The sequence below is a fragment of the Lipotes vexillifer genome, unplaced genomic scaffold, assembly GCF_000442215.2.
Source record: "Lipotes vexillifer unplaced genomic scaffold, Lipotes_vexillifer_v1.1 scaffold382, whole genome shotgun sequence".
Classification (NCBI taxonomy): domain Eukaryota; kingdom Metazoa; phylum Chordata; class Mammalia; order Artiodactyla; family Lipotidae; genus Lipotes; species Lipotes vexillifer.
Window position 1 is genome coordinate 598,425 of NW_006780611.1, and position 17,391 is coordinate 615,815.

At 49.2% G+C, this 17,391-nt stretch overlaps 1 protein-coding gene across 1 annotated transcript in view; it reads right to left on the minus strand.

The window, feature by feature from the left end:
• The window catches only part of MOV10L1 (Mov10 like RNA helicase 1), a 43,702-nt gene that overhangs the window by 8,290 nt on the left and 18,021 nt on the right, over positions 1-17,391 (minus strand). The window contains exons 11-16 of the mRNA XM_007454083.1: positions 14,777-14,954; positions 14,412-14,482; positions 11,319-11,410; positions 1,344-1,402; positions 801-898; positions 312-420 (exon numbers count right to left, since the gene is read on the minus strand). Coding sequence (XP_007454145.1) covers positions 312-420; positions 801-898; positions 1,344-1,402; positions 11,319-11,410; positions 14,412-14,482; positions 14,777-14,954 — 607 coding nt within the window. The remainder of the gene's footprint in view (positions 1-311; positions 421-800; positions 899-1,343; positions 1,403-11,318; positions 11,411-14,411; positions 14,483-14,776; positions 14,955-17,391) is intronic.

The window sequence follows — 17,391 nt, forward strand, 5'->3', positions numbered from 1 at the left end:
CTCCTCTCTCGCTTTTGGGGCTCCGCTGACTGTGTCGAAGTGGAGAGAAAGGGTCGGCGGAGGTCACGGCTGGTCCCCTCACGACCCGTCCCAGCGTCACTCGCTTCGGGATATTCGGCTGAGAGCAAAAGCATAGGCCACTCCGCCCGCTCCCCACATCACCTGTGCAGTGTCACCAAGGTGTTAAGAGTGGTTGTTAACAGGTGGACAAGAGCAGCCCACCATCAGGAAGGTCAGAACACATGTCCCCTCGGCTGCCCGAGATCCCCCCCACCAAGTCCTGCAGGAGCTGGCTTGGTCCCCAGACTCACCCAGCCCGCCTGTCTCTGTGGCGAAGGCCCATGGCCCTGGTGTGTCCTGGGCAGCCGCTTGCTGCTCCTCTGGGGTGTGTTTAGTTTGGTCCTTCAAGGCTTTCCTATTCTACAAAAATCATGCAGAAAAACGGCTTAAAAAGAAAGCTTTGGGACTTCCCTGGTGGCACAGTGGTTAAGAATCCACCTGCCAATGCAGGGAACACGGGTTCAATCCCTGGTCCGGGAAGATCTCACATGCTGCGGAGCAGCTAAGCCCGTGCACCACAGCTACTGAGCCTGCACTCTGGAGCCCGCGTGCCACAACTACTGAAGCCCGTGCGCCTAGAGCCTGTGCTCCACAACAAGAGAAGCCACTGCAATGAGAAGACCGCGCACTGCAAGGAAGAGTAGCCCCTGCTCGCTGCAACTGGAGGAAGCCCGTGTGCAGCAACGAAGACCCAGCACAGCCAAAAAAATAAAAAATAAATAAAATAAATAAAGCAATACCTTGGAGGTGGGCTGTCTGTGGTTTTTGATGTCTTGTGCGTGTTTACAATCCCATGTCACTTGGGGAGACTGTAAAATGATTTCTTCTGGAAACAACACTTTTAGAACAAGAAAAAGCGAGAAGGTAGACATTACTGAAAAGCTTAAGAAAGATGAATAGAGGCAGCTTGTCCTGAAGAAATTCACGTCTGTGTATTCCTCTCCTGTCTGGCCTGCTTCTCACCTACAGCATGGTGCCAGCACCGCATATTCTTTGCAACAAAGCCATTTACTTGTCCATTTGTAAGTACAAAAATGAGTTGCGCTTAGGGGGGAAAGCAGAGTGCAATCATTTTATTTCTAGTAACTTAAGCATGCTATTTCTACATAGCTGAAATTGTAAGAAAACACTGAACGTCCCCAATAGAAAGGAAAACACTGGGTATCACATAGTTTTACTTCTAACGTATGAATGAAGAGACTGTGGTTTAGACAAAATTTTACGTGATGCTTCTAAAAATACTCTGGGAAGATGCAACACCGTCATCCCACAAAAGTTAATACCTTTTACGCCCAAGTGGACAACTTGTTCAAGTGCAAAGTGACACCGTCTGCTGGTGGTCCTGTGGGAGAGAGTGATGTGGGTCAGCACCCTGGGACCCTTAAGAAACACTCACACGAGACCAGGCTGGAGGAACCAGCAGGAGTTTTACGAGAAAACTCTCAACACCTGTCAGGACAGCAGGGATGCCTTCCTTTCTGGGAATATTCCTGTTTTAATGTATAAAATGGACAAGTAGAAAAAAGAGGAAATATAGCCTGTGAAGCATCAGAGCTGCATCGATAGGAAAATAACTTTGATGGTAAAGATTCACTCCTGTGAAATTTACTCAGAACAGTAAAAAAATAAGCTGAAGCATGTTAAAAATGCTAAGTATTGGGGCTTCCTTTGTGGCGCCGTGGTTAAGAATCCGCCTGCCAATGCAGGGGACACGGATTTGAGCCCTGGTCCGGGGAGATCCCACATGCTGTGGAGCAACTTAGCCCGTGCGCCACAACTACTGAGCCTGCACTCTAGAGCCCGTGAGCCACAACTACTGAAGCCCGCGCACCTAGAGCCCGTGCTCTGCAACAAGAGAAGCCACCGCAACGAGAAGCCCGCGCACTGCAACGAAGAGTAGGCCCCTCTCGCCGCGACTAGAGAAAGCCCGTGCGCAGCAACAAAGACCCAACGCAGCCAAAAATAAAAAAATTAAATAAATTAAAAAATTATTAGACAAGCAAAACAGCAGGAAAATAAGAAGCATCCTCATGGGAAATGTTAAAAGAAACAGACCCAGAAATGAACTAGATACTCAATTAGCATACAAGAAGTTCAAAACAGTTGTTATAAATACATTTAAGATTTAAAGATGGACATACATAATGGTTGAGCAGATGCGGAATCTCTACAGAAAAGACCCAACACAGCCAAAAATAAAACTAAAAGAAAATTTAAGTTTATTAGAGCAAAACTTGATTCGAATCAGGCAGTAAAGCATCCCATTAAGCAGACAGAAGAGCTCTGAGGAGATGTTCAAAATGAAAGACTTTTATAGGCAGAAGGGTGCAGGGACAAGGAAGTGATTTAGGCAAGAAGGCGGGTTGGCTGGGGCAAGGTCACTCTCCTTGAGGGGACGGCAGGGGTCATTCAGGGAGACGAACCCCCAGTGCTAATCAGCGACTCCACTGTGGGCCTGTTCTCCTTTTTTTTTTTTTTTTTTGGCTTTGCCGCACATCAAACGGGATTTTAGTTCCCTGATCAGGGATAGAACCCCTGTGCCCACTACAGTGGAAGCGTGGAGTCTTAACCACTGGACCGCCAGGGAAGTCCCTGTTCTCTTGTATTTTAACACAACAAAAAGAACAAAAAATGGAAAATAAAACTCCACCTTCAATGGAACAAGATGACCAAAGCTCCAAAGCACAAAAGAAGAGAATGCTCAGAAAGGAGCATCTGGCCTCAGACAAGCAAAGGCACGAGCGCTGGTTCAAGCTACCTCAGAACTCCGGCCACAGGCGCATTTCCAGAAAGTGCAGGTCACCGTCAGGACCCGCTCCCACAGCGCAGCGCTCTGGGGCCAGAAGGAACCGGAGCCTCACCTGCAGGGCCCCAAGCTCCTGGCAGCCCCATCACCCCTGGGATACAATAAACTCCACTCAAGAGGAGCAGCAACCAGAAAAGACCCTCCTAGGACTTAGCAAGGCTGACTCTAAGAAAGAAAAAACAACTTAAAGCAGATCAATTAAAGAGGAAGAAACCTTCCAGTGGGAAGTCACCATAACAAAGACTCTAAAACGCCCAAGGAAACCAGACGTCCCGTCAACTTGCAGCCCAGTACCTTACCCCTAACAGCATGAAAACAGCATGAAAACACGAGCCAAACGTTTCCCAGTAAATCCTTGGAGCACATTACGGGAGGAATTCACCACACAGAACACCACGTTTTTCATCTTGGGCCTATAAGAAAGGTTCGACAGAAAGTTATCCAGTCGAAATATCCATCTCCTGAATAGGCTGAACAAAAAATTATCATCTCAAGAAATGCCAAAAAGGAAATGAATGTAATAGCTCAGACTAGAAACTGACGCTTAAAATTCCTTAACACAATTAATCCGAAGGACAGCAAGACACTAGATGGTAAATTACCAGCAGTATTTACTGAAAAAACAAGACAAAGACACAGGAGATGGAAACCATGAGAGAAAAGTAAAGCAGCTGGGTGGGAACTAACACAACAACAGACAAGGATTCCAGAGGAGGACAAAGAACGGAAAGAAAAGAGGAATTAAGGGAACCTTTCCTAGGTCCAAACTGTCGTCCAAGAGGAGGACCCCATACGGCAAAGTTGACAATTCTCCCTGTATTTTACCATCATGGTACAAAGATGTAAGAATGTTTATTGCTTCGCTGTCTGTGATAGGAAGAAGCTTAGAACCTAAAGGTCCAGCAGGGATAATAAAGACCAGAGCAAAACCCAATGGACTGGGAGTACCCTGGTGGCCCAGTGGTTAGGACATGGGCTTTCACTGCTGTAGACCTGGGTTCGATCCCTGGTTGGCGAACTAAGACCCCACCAGCCACGCAGTGCAGCCAAAAAAAACCCCCCAAAAACCCGATGGACTAGAGACAGAAACACACGAGAGAATACTGATGAGGCTGGAAGTCCGTCCTTCGATGAGATCAGTAAAGCCGACAAAGCTCTAGCCAAACTGACAGGAAAAGAAAGGGCAGACGTGTTGCCAGTCCTGGGAACAAGAGTGGTAACGTCAGCAAAGACTCTACAAACACTAAACGAACAATAAGGAAATGTCATTAGCAATTTCACACAAATACGTTAGATAACTCAGATGAAACGCACAAATCCGTAAAGACACACACACTACCAGAGTCCATGTGGCAAGAAACTAAGTGTTCTTAATCTCTTAAAGAAACTGAATTTGTAGTCAGGAAGCTTCCCACAGAGAAAACTTCAGACCTAGAAGGTTTTGCTGGTAAATTCTACCAAGCATTTAAGGAAGAACTGATGAAATTCGTATTTTAAGGCAAGACAAGAAAAACATAAGTTTAAACATAAACTTGTTCTCTGCCCTTTGGCCTCCTCCCTCCCCACTAGTGTGCATCTGCATCTGCGTTATGTGTTAACCTGACCTCCCCCACGGCAGAAATACCTGCTCAACCAAAGACTGATTTTTCTCCTTCTGGAGCCAGCCATGTAACTCCTTAGAAGATACATTCCTTTCTCAGTCCTGTGAGGGGTCACGGTGACCCACCACTCACCTTGTACACGTGCAGACATCTTTGGTGGACTTTATGGACAAGGCCAATGCGTCGTTTCCCTTAAAGACAGGGATTGGTGCAGAACAGACAGGTCAGACGACCTGGGGAGACTCTGGGCTGCAGTGAGTGGTAGTTCTCAGCTTAAATACTTATGACCTTATTAGTGTTACCAGCTCTATTACCTGCATTCTTCCTATTCTTCCTAACAACAAGATTATTGTTTCCTGCATTACCAAATGTGTGACTGAGCCCCCGATAAAAATGATGATGACTAGGTGACCTGAAACAACTGACCAAATACATAGTTCCATAAGCTCAATGACTGCAACAGAGTAACTCTAGATGTGGGAAGAAGCAACCAGAGGGAACCATTTCCTGGACCATAAGTGACTAGAGGGACAGGTGGTCCAGAGGCTTTGGGCTGTACTGTTAACAGGGCCTAGTCCAGCACACTGAGGGGCCCAGCAATGAAATCCCCATCTGAGCTGGGAATGAGCATTCATTCCTAGCACCATGGGACAAAATGGTCACTAAAAGCCTCCCAAATCTTGGTTGAAATTAAGACTGAAAGAGAGGGGACTGTAACATAAAAAATGTCGTCCACCCTCCCGTTCTACAAGAATCAAGTCGTTAACCACTGCACAGCACATCCCAAAAGGAATTCAGGGAAGATGAGGATGAAGCATTTATGCTCTGGGAAAACTGACAGAACTGGTCCTCAGATAGTTAGATACTTTCAGGAGAACATTTTATAAACCCAGCATTCTGCTTCTTCCCCTGTTCAGAAAAGCACTAAAACCGTTAGCTAAGGCATCTGTTCCGTGTGAGCAGCAGTGACCTCCCACCAAGCTGTGTGCCTGGCTGCACGCCCCCCTTCAAAACCACACCTATACTGGCCTCCTCCCTACCTCTTGGGAACAGTCCTCAGAGCTTCTGAAAGACTGTCCCACAGGTTACAACCCTCAGGTTAGCTAAAATAAAATTCTTCATTTGTTTCGTAGATTCACTACTGATTAATACTTTTGTCAACATAAGTAACACCCATCCTACACAAACTGTCCCAGAAAATGGAAGAGGAGGTGACACCTTCCAACTTACTGTGCGGCCAGTGTTACCTCGCACCAAAATCAGAAAAAGATGCTTCAAGAAACTAAAGACCAATATTCCTCATGAACACAGATGAAAAAATTAATACAATTTTAGCAAATCATATCTAACAATATAAAAAAGGAAATTACATCATGGCCAAGCGGGCTTTATTCTAAGAATGCAAAGTTGACTTTACAATCAATGTAACTGACTATCTTAATAGACCAAAGCTGAAAACCCACATGATCATCTCAATAGATATAGGAAAAGCATTTGACAAAATCCCATATCCATTTTTGATTAAGTAAATCTCAGCAAACTAGGAGTCTATCTCCTTAACCTGACAGGGCCAAATACAAAAACCTACAGCCCACACAGCACTAGATGGTTCAAGACTGAACGCTACTGGCCTAAGACCAGGAATGAGGCAAGGACGCCACTTCCCGCCACCTCCTACTTAACACCATCTGGAGGCTCTAGCCAGTGCCAGGCGAGAAAAAACAAGATGCATCCAGATGAGAAAGGAAGCAACAAAACTGTCTTTATTTGAATACATGATTTTACTGTATACACAGAAGATCCTATGGAACCTGTAAAAAGCTACTAGAACTATTAAGTGAGTTTAGCAAGCTGGCAGGATACAAGATTAATATACAAACATCAATTGCATTTAAAGAGCAGGGACAAATTTGACAAAAGATATACAAAACGTGTACAGTGAAAAGTACAAAGCACTGCCTAAAGAAATGAAAAAATGCCTAACTAGATGGAGAGATATACCATTTCCAAGGGTTAGAAAACTCAATATTAAGATGTCAATTCTCAGAATACCACTCAGCCATAAAGAGTGAAGTGATGCCACTTACAGCAACATGGATGGACCCAGAGATTATCATACTAAGCGAAGTCAGACAGACAGTGACAAATATTATCTGATATCACTTATACGTGGAACCTAAAAAGTAATACCAATCAGTCTACTTACCAAAAACAGAAACAGACTCACAGACATAGAAAACAAACTTAGGGTTTTACCAAACGGGAGAGGGATGAATTGGGAGTTTGGGATCAGCAGATACACACTCCTATGTACACAAAACAGACAGCCAACAAGGGCCTGCTGTACAGCACAGGGAACTATATCGAATATCTTGTAATAACCTATAAAGGAAAAGAATCTGAAAAAAATATAAACTGTATATAACAGAATCACCTTGCTGCACACCTGAAACTAAAACAATATTGTAAATCAGCTATACTTCTATTAAAAAAAAAAGATGTCAATTCTCCCTGAAGTGGACCTAAAGAGTCAATGTCATCCTGATCAAAATCTCAACGGGCTTTTCGTAGAAACTGACAGGCTGATTCTAAAATCCACATGGGAATACCAAAGACCTGGAATAGCTACAACTCTGCAAGAGAGGGACAGGGAGGCCGTCCCCTCCCTGATTTCAAGACTTATCACAAAGGCACCGTGACCGAGACTCTGTGGTGTAGGCTGCAAGACTGACAGCTGCACCAGTGGAGCAAAATCAATGGCTTAGGGACAGATTCACACGCACAGGCCAACTGGCTTTCTTTTTTTTGGTTTTCATAAACCTTTATTTTAAATGTTATTTTAATATACGTATTTTAATTGGAGTATAATTGCTTTACGATGTTGTCTTAGTTTCTGCTGCAGAACAAAGTGAATCAGCTATATGTATACATACATCCCCTCAACTGGTTTTCAAAGAGGTGGAAAGGTCACTCACTGGACAAAGGACAGTCTGTCTTTTCAACAAACGGTGCTGGGACAACTGGACAGCCCCCGCCAAATCAATCCATACCTTGCATCACTTGTAAAAATTAACTTGAAATAGATCACAGCCCTAAATGTAAAACTTAAAGCTGCAAAATTTCTAGAGAAAAACGTAGCAGAAAATCTTTGTGACCCTGAGTTTGGCAGACTTCTTAAGTGCGTTACCAAAAGCATGATACATGAAAGAAAAACCGATAAACTGAACGTCATCAAAATTAAGAATTCCTGCTCTTCAAAAGGCACTACTAAAAATGAAAATACAAGCCACAGTCTGAGAAAATATTTGCAAAAAACATACCTGATAAAGGACTTGCACTGAGAATATGTGAACAACTCTGAAAACTCAACAATAAAGCAAACAATACAGGACGTGAACCACAGACCTGAGCGGGCACCTTCACGAAGGCCGAGTGCCGGCCAGCGAGCGGAGAAGGCGCTCGGCGTCGGTCATCACAGCAAGGCAAGCCCCCATTGCACACCTAACACGAGCCTGAGGAGGAACCACCAAGCACCCCAGGGGCTGTGCACGTGGGGAGCACGGTGGGAACACAAGCAGTGCAGCCACTTGAGGAGAGTCTGGCAGTGTCTCAGGAAGCTCAGTGTGCAGCCATGGCGCTGCCAGGCGCTTACCCAAGAGAAATCAAAATGCCTGTCCACACGGATGTTTACAGCAGCTTCATTTCTAACAGCCACATCTGCAAACAACCCAGCGTCCACCCACAGGTGCCTGGATTAGTAACCTCGGGTATGTTCTTATAATGCAGCATTACTCAGTCATAAAAAGGAATGGATTCATGCAAAAGCAAGGCTGAATCTCAAAGTAATTAAGCTGAGTGAAAGATGCCAGGCAAAAGAGTAGGTCCTCACGTAACTTCTACAAAATGCAAACTAATGTGTGGCGCTTGGGAGCTGGGGCACAGAGAAGGAATGACAAGGGCAGCAGGAAACACCTGTGGTGCCAGATCTGCCTGCAGTCTTCACCGTGAAGCTCGTTTCACAGGGTATACAAATGTCAACACCATCAAGCCGTGTACTTTAAACAGGCATAGATTTTACGTTCATTACCTCTCAGTAAACCCACTTTCTTAAAAAGGAAAGATGCCTGCACATGGCATAAAGGTGCAGCCGTCTGCCCGTCCAGAGCGCCCGGCCTCTTGGCTCTGTCCCTCCTGCTGCACCGCGGTGCCGCCCAGTCCTTCCGTTTGTCAAAACAAGTGGTAAATACAGATTTTTTAAAGTGTGAAATGGCCTGATTTTGAGTAACTTAATGCAAAACCACCAAAAACTTATGTGGGGTGAGCAAACCCTCTGTGCAGCAGAAGCGGCCACTGGCCCTCGTTCCCGCCTCGCTCCCCACTTGGACGGCTGCAGACAGCATCCCCTCTGAACTCAGATTCTGACATCCTGCCTCGACCTCAACTTCCTGTCTTTCCAACACGCTGGGTCAGGAAACTGCCCGGTGGTCTTCAGCCCCACGGCCCTCTGGCTTCTTCCTGCTCATTTTCTTCCTAGGCTCACGCCCCACAGCGCATCCGTCCGCCTGCCTGCCCGTGTCCTTCGGTCGGGTGGCTCTTGCACCGACTGCGGCAGTGTTTCCTCTGCCCCCGCCCCCGCCCCAGGTCCACGTCCTCTTCTTTCTCTGCGAACATCCTCACCTCACGTCCTAGAGCGACAACAAGCCCTTACAAATTCCCACTCACCATCGGCTCCCATCTCCTGTGCGCCCAGCACAATGGAGGACGTGTGCCTTTGCCAAAGACCACGGCCTCGGCCCGGGGCCGGAGCCCGCGTCCCCACACGTCACTCCTGCTGCCCGGTCGCCACATCCACTTCACTGGCTTCACACGAGCGGTGCTGGCTCCTCTCACTGTAAGCAGCAAACCAGGCAAGGCCGCCCGGACCCTGGGCACCTCCTCCTCACTCATCTATCTGTCCTGGCTTCTCTGCTTTCCCAGCCAAACACCCTTCAAAAGGGCCAACTCCACGCCTGCACCATCCATTCACCCGCAACACCTTCCAACCTGGCTGCAGCCCAAACACTGAAAGAGTTCTTAAACAAAACATGAAAAGCACTAGTATACAAAAACCCTGATAAATTCCACTATCTTAAAACTACCACACAGTGAGAAGATAGCCACTGGCTATGAATTAGGAAGTTGTTTCTCATCAGACACCAAATCTGCTGGCTCCCTGATCTTGGACTTCCCAGCCTCCAGAACTCAAAATTATCAGTTACTCTGGATCATGGACCTTGAGAATTCTACAAGGATAATCAAAGTTGTGAATCTGAATGCTGAAGTTCTACTACATTCAGTGTAAATTTCCAGACTTTAAAATTGCATAAGCAGGGAAGGAGAATTCAGAGTGAAACTCAGCAGAGCATAGCCATAGATGGAGACGAGATGACGTCTACTCTCAACCCAGAAGGGAGTTTCCTGTCATTGTCTGAAGAATATTTTCACCTCTGAAACAATCCTGGATTTCACTCTCTACAGGAAAAGCAAAACAAAACAATCACAGAGCAGAGAGAGAGAGAGAGAGAGACAGAGGGAGAGAGAGAAGCTCTTCTGTGATGAGTAGAGGGGAGAGAAGAGTGATGAAATCCAGGGGATAAGAAGAGAGCGGAACAGAGGGGAAGAAAGGGAGGGTTGGCAGGAGGTGGGATGAAGGGAGGAAGGGAGAAGGTGATGCCCTTGCGGTTCTCTACATTCTTTTGAGTGGTACCTATCACTGAAGATCAACAAATGTTCTCTTTCGTCCCAAAGTGTGTTTGTGGTTCTATAGACACCATCTTACTAGATATTTTAAGAAAGTGAAAAGACAAGTAACAAACCCAGAGAAGTTGTCTGTAACAGGTGTATCTAAGAACAGTCTAGCATAAAGGATACAGGTAGGACAGCTACAAATAATTTAAAAAATCAAATTACAGTCAATAAAAGACACGGGGAAGCATTTCACAGATGAAGGAATTTTACGGCCAATAAACAGGGGGACTCTCGACCTTAGAAGTAGCCAGAGAAACATACATCAAGACCATAGCGAGACACAGCTCACAACTACCAGGCAGGCACGCGCCCAGCATTTCACAAAATCAGGTTTCGGGAGGGCATGACAGACCCTGAGCCTGCGGGGCACTTCTGCCACCACGTGTAAAGCTGGAACGTTAGCATCCCCCAAACCCCGAGCCCACTCCTAAGTGCGCAGCCAATAAAACCTGGGGGTGGGTGTGCACGAGGAGACAGCAGGCGTCCACAGCAGCCGCCAGAGCGCGGGCAGCGCTGTGCCCACCAGCAGGAGGGCAGACACGTGCCCGGTGGGGCACAAGTAGGCTGTGGACACAGCCCGCGGACCTTGTGTCAGCAAACCCACACCTCCAGACCACAGGCAGCAAGTGCAAAACAGCTGCAACTAACGCAAACACTTGCCCGTGTGTGTGTCTGTGTGCAAACACACCAACTTTTGTTTTAAAAAGCAAAGGAGAGAGAAACACAAAATCCCAGCTAATGGTGGGGGCTTGGTGGAGGAGGGGGAGAGACAGCTGGTGGTGGCATCCCCGCCTCGTGACACGTGACAAGTGAGGTGGAGGAGGAGCGGCTGGTGGTGACAGCATGTGAGGGACCACGGATTCTCACTTAAGATCCAAAAAGGAACCGACATGCAAACGCTTACCAAACGGCTGGTGACAAAGCTGTGACCACAGAGTCACGTGACACGGGTGCAGGGAGCCCGCTCACAACCTGCGAGCACACATGCCGCCACCTAGGTATCACGGGACCGAGGAAGGCGAGACAGCCGCCCACCCAGACGGAAGAGTCCCTGGAAGCGTTACCTGTTGTACGTAAATTCCACATCCATAGGTTCAGAGTTATATGCTTGTTCAAACTCCGGATTAAGTTTAAGGGTTACATCTTCTTCATGAATCTAAAAATAAACAAATCATTTACTTTTTATACTTTGCACTTGATTTCTTGGGACAATCTTCTATCCATATTCAGCAACTCATCATGAAGCATTCATCCTACAGATCTGAGCTGAAATCTGGCAACTGAAATGAGTACAAGAAGATGGGAAAGGACTCAGTCACCGCGCTGTTCCGCCCCCACCCCCAGCAGCACACCTGCTGACGCTTCCGCTGGGCGTGCGGCTCGCGAACACAGGGTGTGCAAGACAGGCCGCCACCTCTGAAGGAGACACGTGAATGACCGCAAAGAGCAGGCGGTGCCGGCCATCAGACCCCCTCCCCTATCAGGACAGGGAAGCAGACATTCAGGGACCCTCCAGCCAAAGCTAGGTCCTGCATAAGAATCCTCAGAGGAGCAGGAAGGAAACCCCACGCTGAGAGGAGCTGAAACACGACGGGAACACTAGGCAGCGGGGCCTCCCAAGAGCTGGGGGCCAGCAAGGGCAGAGGCTGCGACGTGAGGCTCACAGTGCCCCCTGCTCTCGGCAGAAGCAAACACAAGCCCCTTAAAAGGAAAGCAAGCCCAGCACAGGGTCCTGGGTTTCCCAGAGATTAAGACAAATGAAAATGAATCTGTAATCACAGGCCATCAGGCACACAAGGAAACCACCGGCAGTGAGGACTGACTTGAATTGCTATCAACAGATTGAGGCCCCAAGGACATCAGCTACTGATGCTGTCATTTACAGAAATTTGAAAAACTATGGGAAAAAAACAAACAAACTGGGAAAACCAAGATAAGCAAGCATAAGATAACATAAAACAACACAACAGGGCAGCTTTAATGAGTCAAATAGCATCTAGAAACAAAAACTCTGCTTATGGAGCTAAACTCAGAGAGAAGGGAACAAGTGACCTGTTTGCTCCCAGCAGACAGGGAGGCCCTCTGCAGAGGTGCGGGTGGGCCAGGGGCAGTGCTGGCTCAGCCCAAGGAGCCTTCCGTCCCCCCCCGCTCCCCTAAGCACCACGCTCTGCCTGCCCCACCATCCGGGGCCGCTGCTGAGGGCCCCAGTGCCTTCATGGCACCCAGGACACTGTGCTGGCCACGGGGTTCCGGAGAATCACGGAAAGCAACGGCCAAGACCTGAGACAGGACAGCTTTAGCGGGCACCCATCACTCAGGAGCGGCCAGCTTCACGGACAGTCCCACGGGAAGGTCAGCAGGGCAGCTTCAGCTCTGGACTCGCCAGCCTGGGAGTCAGGGCCCAAGGGGGCCTCACCCCTGAGATCCCTGGTCCTGCTTCTTCTGAGGTTTTAGTCCACAGGGCAGCCCCTAAGGGCACAACTGGTCTACCCTCTGGAAGCTGAGATGGTCACTTGGCCATTCTGGGCTCCTCACGCCCTTGCCAACAGCTAGGGGGGCTCATGCTGGGGAGGGTGATGGGCCCTCTAGCTGAGGCTGAGCGGCTCCTGTCCTGCAGTGGAGGGGGCACCCGGTCAGGCCCCCTGTCACCGAGGAGAGCGAGCTCCTGCCCCAGGAAATCCCGGCTCTGCTTTCACAGGCGACAAGGGCTGCAGCTGTGGCCATCTTTCTACAAACGCCCCAAAACCCCCTACCCACCCCGCCCCGTGCTCTCCCTCCCTTCCCAGACGTGGGCCCTTGTGGCCATGGTCACGGGCCCTGAGCACGCCCCGAGGAGCACAGGGACAGGTGTGTCCCGAGACAGAGCCTGGGCCCTGTGCGAGGAGTGCTGAGTGAGGGACCTGGGACCGCCCCCCTCGGGGGGTGAGGGCCTTGTCTGCAGAGCTGGGTCAGTGCAGGACGTCAGGCAGGAGCAAGACGCTTCTGAAGGGAGACAGTGACGTGGACGCCTGTGCAGGCAGGGAGGCTTCCGGTGCCCAGGACCCAAGCCCTCCAGGGCGGCGACTTACTCTGGCTAAACCACAACACGTGAGGCCTGAGAGGCTCGCCCGACCTTCAGGCCTGGTCCAGTGGCCTGGGGCATGGGGACAGCGCATCCCCTGTCTTGAGGGTGGCGGGAGCATCTGCGTCCAAGCTTCTCTGATTTGGTGGGAGCAACACTACCATGAGGCCAGGCAGGGGCACACTTCTGCCGCGGACCAGCCTGCACCCTGACCTTGCTCTCCAGGCACAGCTCGCCCACCTGAGAGGCCCACCCGACTCAAAACACCACCTCTTCTGCTTCTATCAGCCCCAGCGGGCTCGTCTGATGCTGCGGTCCTGGCTGGTGCCCCGGCAGCCCGTACGGCGAGGTCTGCAGCGTTCGAGTCCCCAGCCTGGAGCGGCCGCCCCTGCGATGTGCTCATAACATCCTTTCTGTCTTTTACGGTGATCAGATGCCACTTCCTCGTCTTCTCGAGGAGATGAACGAGTCTCCACACTGGATTATTCACGCCCGTCTTCCCCTCGTCCCCGGGGGCACATCGCCTGCTGCCCCAGCGAGGGCCCGGCCCCATCCTCGGGGGAGACTCTGCTGGTTCTCGTACCCCCCAACCCCGGCTTGGGGCTTCGGTGCCCTAGTTCCCACATCAGGCAGTGTGCGGGCTCTGTGGGTCCCTCCACGCGGCCCCCGAGCTCCGTCCCTGCGCTGTGCCCGGCAGGGAGCAGGGAGAGTAGCTGGAGAAGCCCTGGCCGCACTCAGAGCCACACGGGCATGGGGCCTTAGACCAACACAGCCTTCCCCGTTGACACACCAGAGTGTTCAACGCGTAGGTGTGTTTTTCCTTCGCAGGCTCTCCCTCCTAGAACATATTCAGAACGCCGAATCTGACTAAATGCACGCCTTACATGTGATGTACTTAACAGGTAAGTGTGTTTTACACGGCTGAAAGTGATAAGATTTCTTTACACACCACATTTATTTAAATATTCACTTGATCCTCAAATTTTCCAAAATACCATCAACACCAGGGGACCCCCACCCCGAGCTGAGGCAGGAAGTTTTACCTCTGCAACCGTCCGCTGGGCTAGCCCAACATGAACTAACAGCGGCCTCTCACCTCAGTCACATAGCTGACGTACTCGATGACGTGTCCACTGTACTCTTGAGTTTTTAAAATCAGTTTATCACCTAGTTAAAAAACATTACCACAAGTAAAACTACAAAATCAGTAAGTCTTTTTGCTGTACTGTAAAATCAAACACTCTGAAGAGGTGGAGTAAGACAAAAACATTACTGGGATCAACAGCTTAATATCACGTCAGTGTGAAGAGAGAGAGGCTGGCCAAGTTCCGAGTGAAATGATAACCCAAAGCAAAGAAAATCAGTGTGACTACTGCGTTGCCAGTTAAAAACATTCTTTTTCCTGACTGTGGTTCAATGTTTCTAGTCCATCTAGGAAAACATGACACGTAACAAACCTACCTGTGTAAAGAGAAGGTCTACTTTCAGCTAATCCTGGGACCTCCAGAACCAGCAAGTCCCCGTTTCTTTTTAAGGTGACCCCACTCATATTATACTCTTTCAGTTCTATTTCTGCATGAATCTCCTCAAGCCAGAGCAAAGTTGAAAACTTCTCCTTGTGATTTGACACGTTCAAAAGCTGAAAAAGAAGCCAGCAAGTTAGCGAGCACCGAGGAACACTCCACACACACCCACATCAGGAAGCCAGCAGCTCTGGGGTGGGTAAGTCCCACGGACAGACGAAACAGCCTTCAAACACTGATGACTGGGCAGCTCAGGGCAGTGGCCCTGAGATGCGGAACCATCTGAGTGAACCCCCAACCGCCCAGCTCCTATTAGATAGAGCCTCCAGGCTCTGCTCAGAAAGAGCCCGGGGCAGCCCTGTGAGCCCTTAGCCGCGCAGCGGTCAGCACACGAGCGTGAGAAACCACATCAGATGGGGAGATGCATGTGATGGGAGCAGAACGGGGCTCCTCAGCCTTGGCACTTCCGACACTGGGGTGGACCGGTCTCTGGGGCAGGGCTGTCCCGGGCACTGCACAGTGTTTAGCAGCATCTCTGGCCTCCACCCACTAGATGCTGTTCACATTCTCAGTCGTGACAACCAAAAATGTCTCCTGGGGGGAAAGTTCACCTGTTGAGAACCACTGGGTTAGAGGTAACAAATCCCAGAACTCACACAGGGCTGAGAATGCTGTGGGTCCCACCAGCCCAAATGGAAAGGCTTCAGATAAAGGGGCACTGGGTAGAGTACTCAGAAGAGTACTCTAGAAACAACTTGGAAACAACTCTGGTCCCTCCTAACAAGGCTTTTTTTTTTGCGGTATGCGGGCATCTCACTGTTGTGGCCTCTCCTGTTGCGGAGCAGAGGCTCCGGATACGCAGGCCCAGCGGCCACGGCTCACGGGCCCAGCCGCTCTGTGGCATGTGGGATCCTCCCGTACCGGGGCACGAACCCGCGTCCCCTGCATCGGCAGGCGGACCCCCAACCACTGCGCCACCAGGGAAGCCCCTAACAAGGCTTTAAAGCCAGGCTTAAAAGTATCTGGCCATTTCCAAGTAACTTAAGTGCATCCCAGAACAAAGTTCAAAAATATTTTCGAGAATGGAAAAATATGAAATACGCAACAAGGTATAATCCAGAATGCTTAGTGTCCAAACAAAGATGGCCAGGCACGGAACTAAGCACAAGCTACAACCCATAATGAGGAGAAAAACCTATCAACAGAGACAGAATCAAAAATGACACCTGTGATGTAATCAGTATCACAAGAACATTAAAACACTTGTAACTGTACTACATACACTCAAAAAGTTGAGGAAAAAAATACTGAAGAAAACAAAGGTGAGGAAAGACTAAGCATATTAAGTAGAGACAGAAAATATAAAAAAAGAGCCTAATTGAACTTGTGGAGATAACAACAACGTCTGACATAAAAAAATACTGGGGCTTCCCTGGTGGCACAGTGGTTGAGGGTCCGCCTGCCGATGCAGGGGACACGGGTTCGTGCCCTGGTCCGGGAGGATCCCACATGCCGCGGAACAGCTGGGCCCGTGAGCCATGGCCGCTGAGCCTGCGCGTCCGGAGCCTGTGCTCCGCAGTGGGAGAAGCCACAGCAGTGAGAGGCCCGCGTACCGCAAAAAAAAAAAATTAACTACTCAAAAAGGTAGATTTAAAAATAGAATATTTTATACCACACAAAAACCCAAAACACTGGATGGGACTGCACACTGCACAAGAAAAAAATCAGTGAACTCGAAGACACAGCAACAGAAACTACTCAGAATGAAACACAGAAGAAAAAAGACCAAAGAGAAATGAACGGAGCAGCCGTGAGCTGTGGGGCAACTTCACGTGGCCTCATACACAGGTAATGGGAACGTGGAGAGCGGGGCAGAAAGAATACTTGAAGGCGGAATGGCCAAGAACTTTGAAATTTGAGAAAAACTGTAAATTCACTTTCTCCAGTAAGCTCAAAGAACCCAAGCCAAGGAACGTGAAGAAAACTACAGCAACTCACACTGTAAATTAAATTCCTTAAAACTAGTGAAAAAGAGAAAATCCTAAGAGGAGCTAGAAAAAAACACAGACTCTGTGCAAAAGAACCAAGGTGAGAAGGAAAGCAGAGCCCCTGGAGAAACGCCAGGAGGGAGGAGGTGTGGGGCAGTGTCTCTGCAGCGCCTGCCCAGAGGTCAAGACCGGGCAAGACCTGCAAGGTTGACAGACCAACCACTGCAGGGGATGCTCAGGTTCCCCAGAAGGATGGGAGGAGTCCCAGGAAGGGAACCTGCGTCGGGAGGCGGTTACAAGGGCACAGGAAGTCAGGAAGTACTGGGGTGACGCACGTGTGAATTAAAGAATCACGAGGGGGCAAGGACTCTGGAACCTTAGACCATACGACACTTTTTCATGACCGTTACTATCATACTGTTATGAATGCTGAAGACGTCCACTTTCTTCTGATAACTGCTACGCTCATGAGGAGATCCCTTCCCGGCACCCAGGCCGCGTCACAGGAGAGGTGCAGGCGCGCTTCCGGCACACGACGGTCCCGGAAGCTGCATTCGCCCCGGCA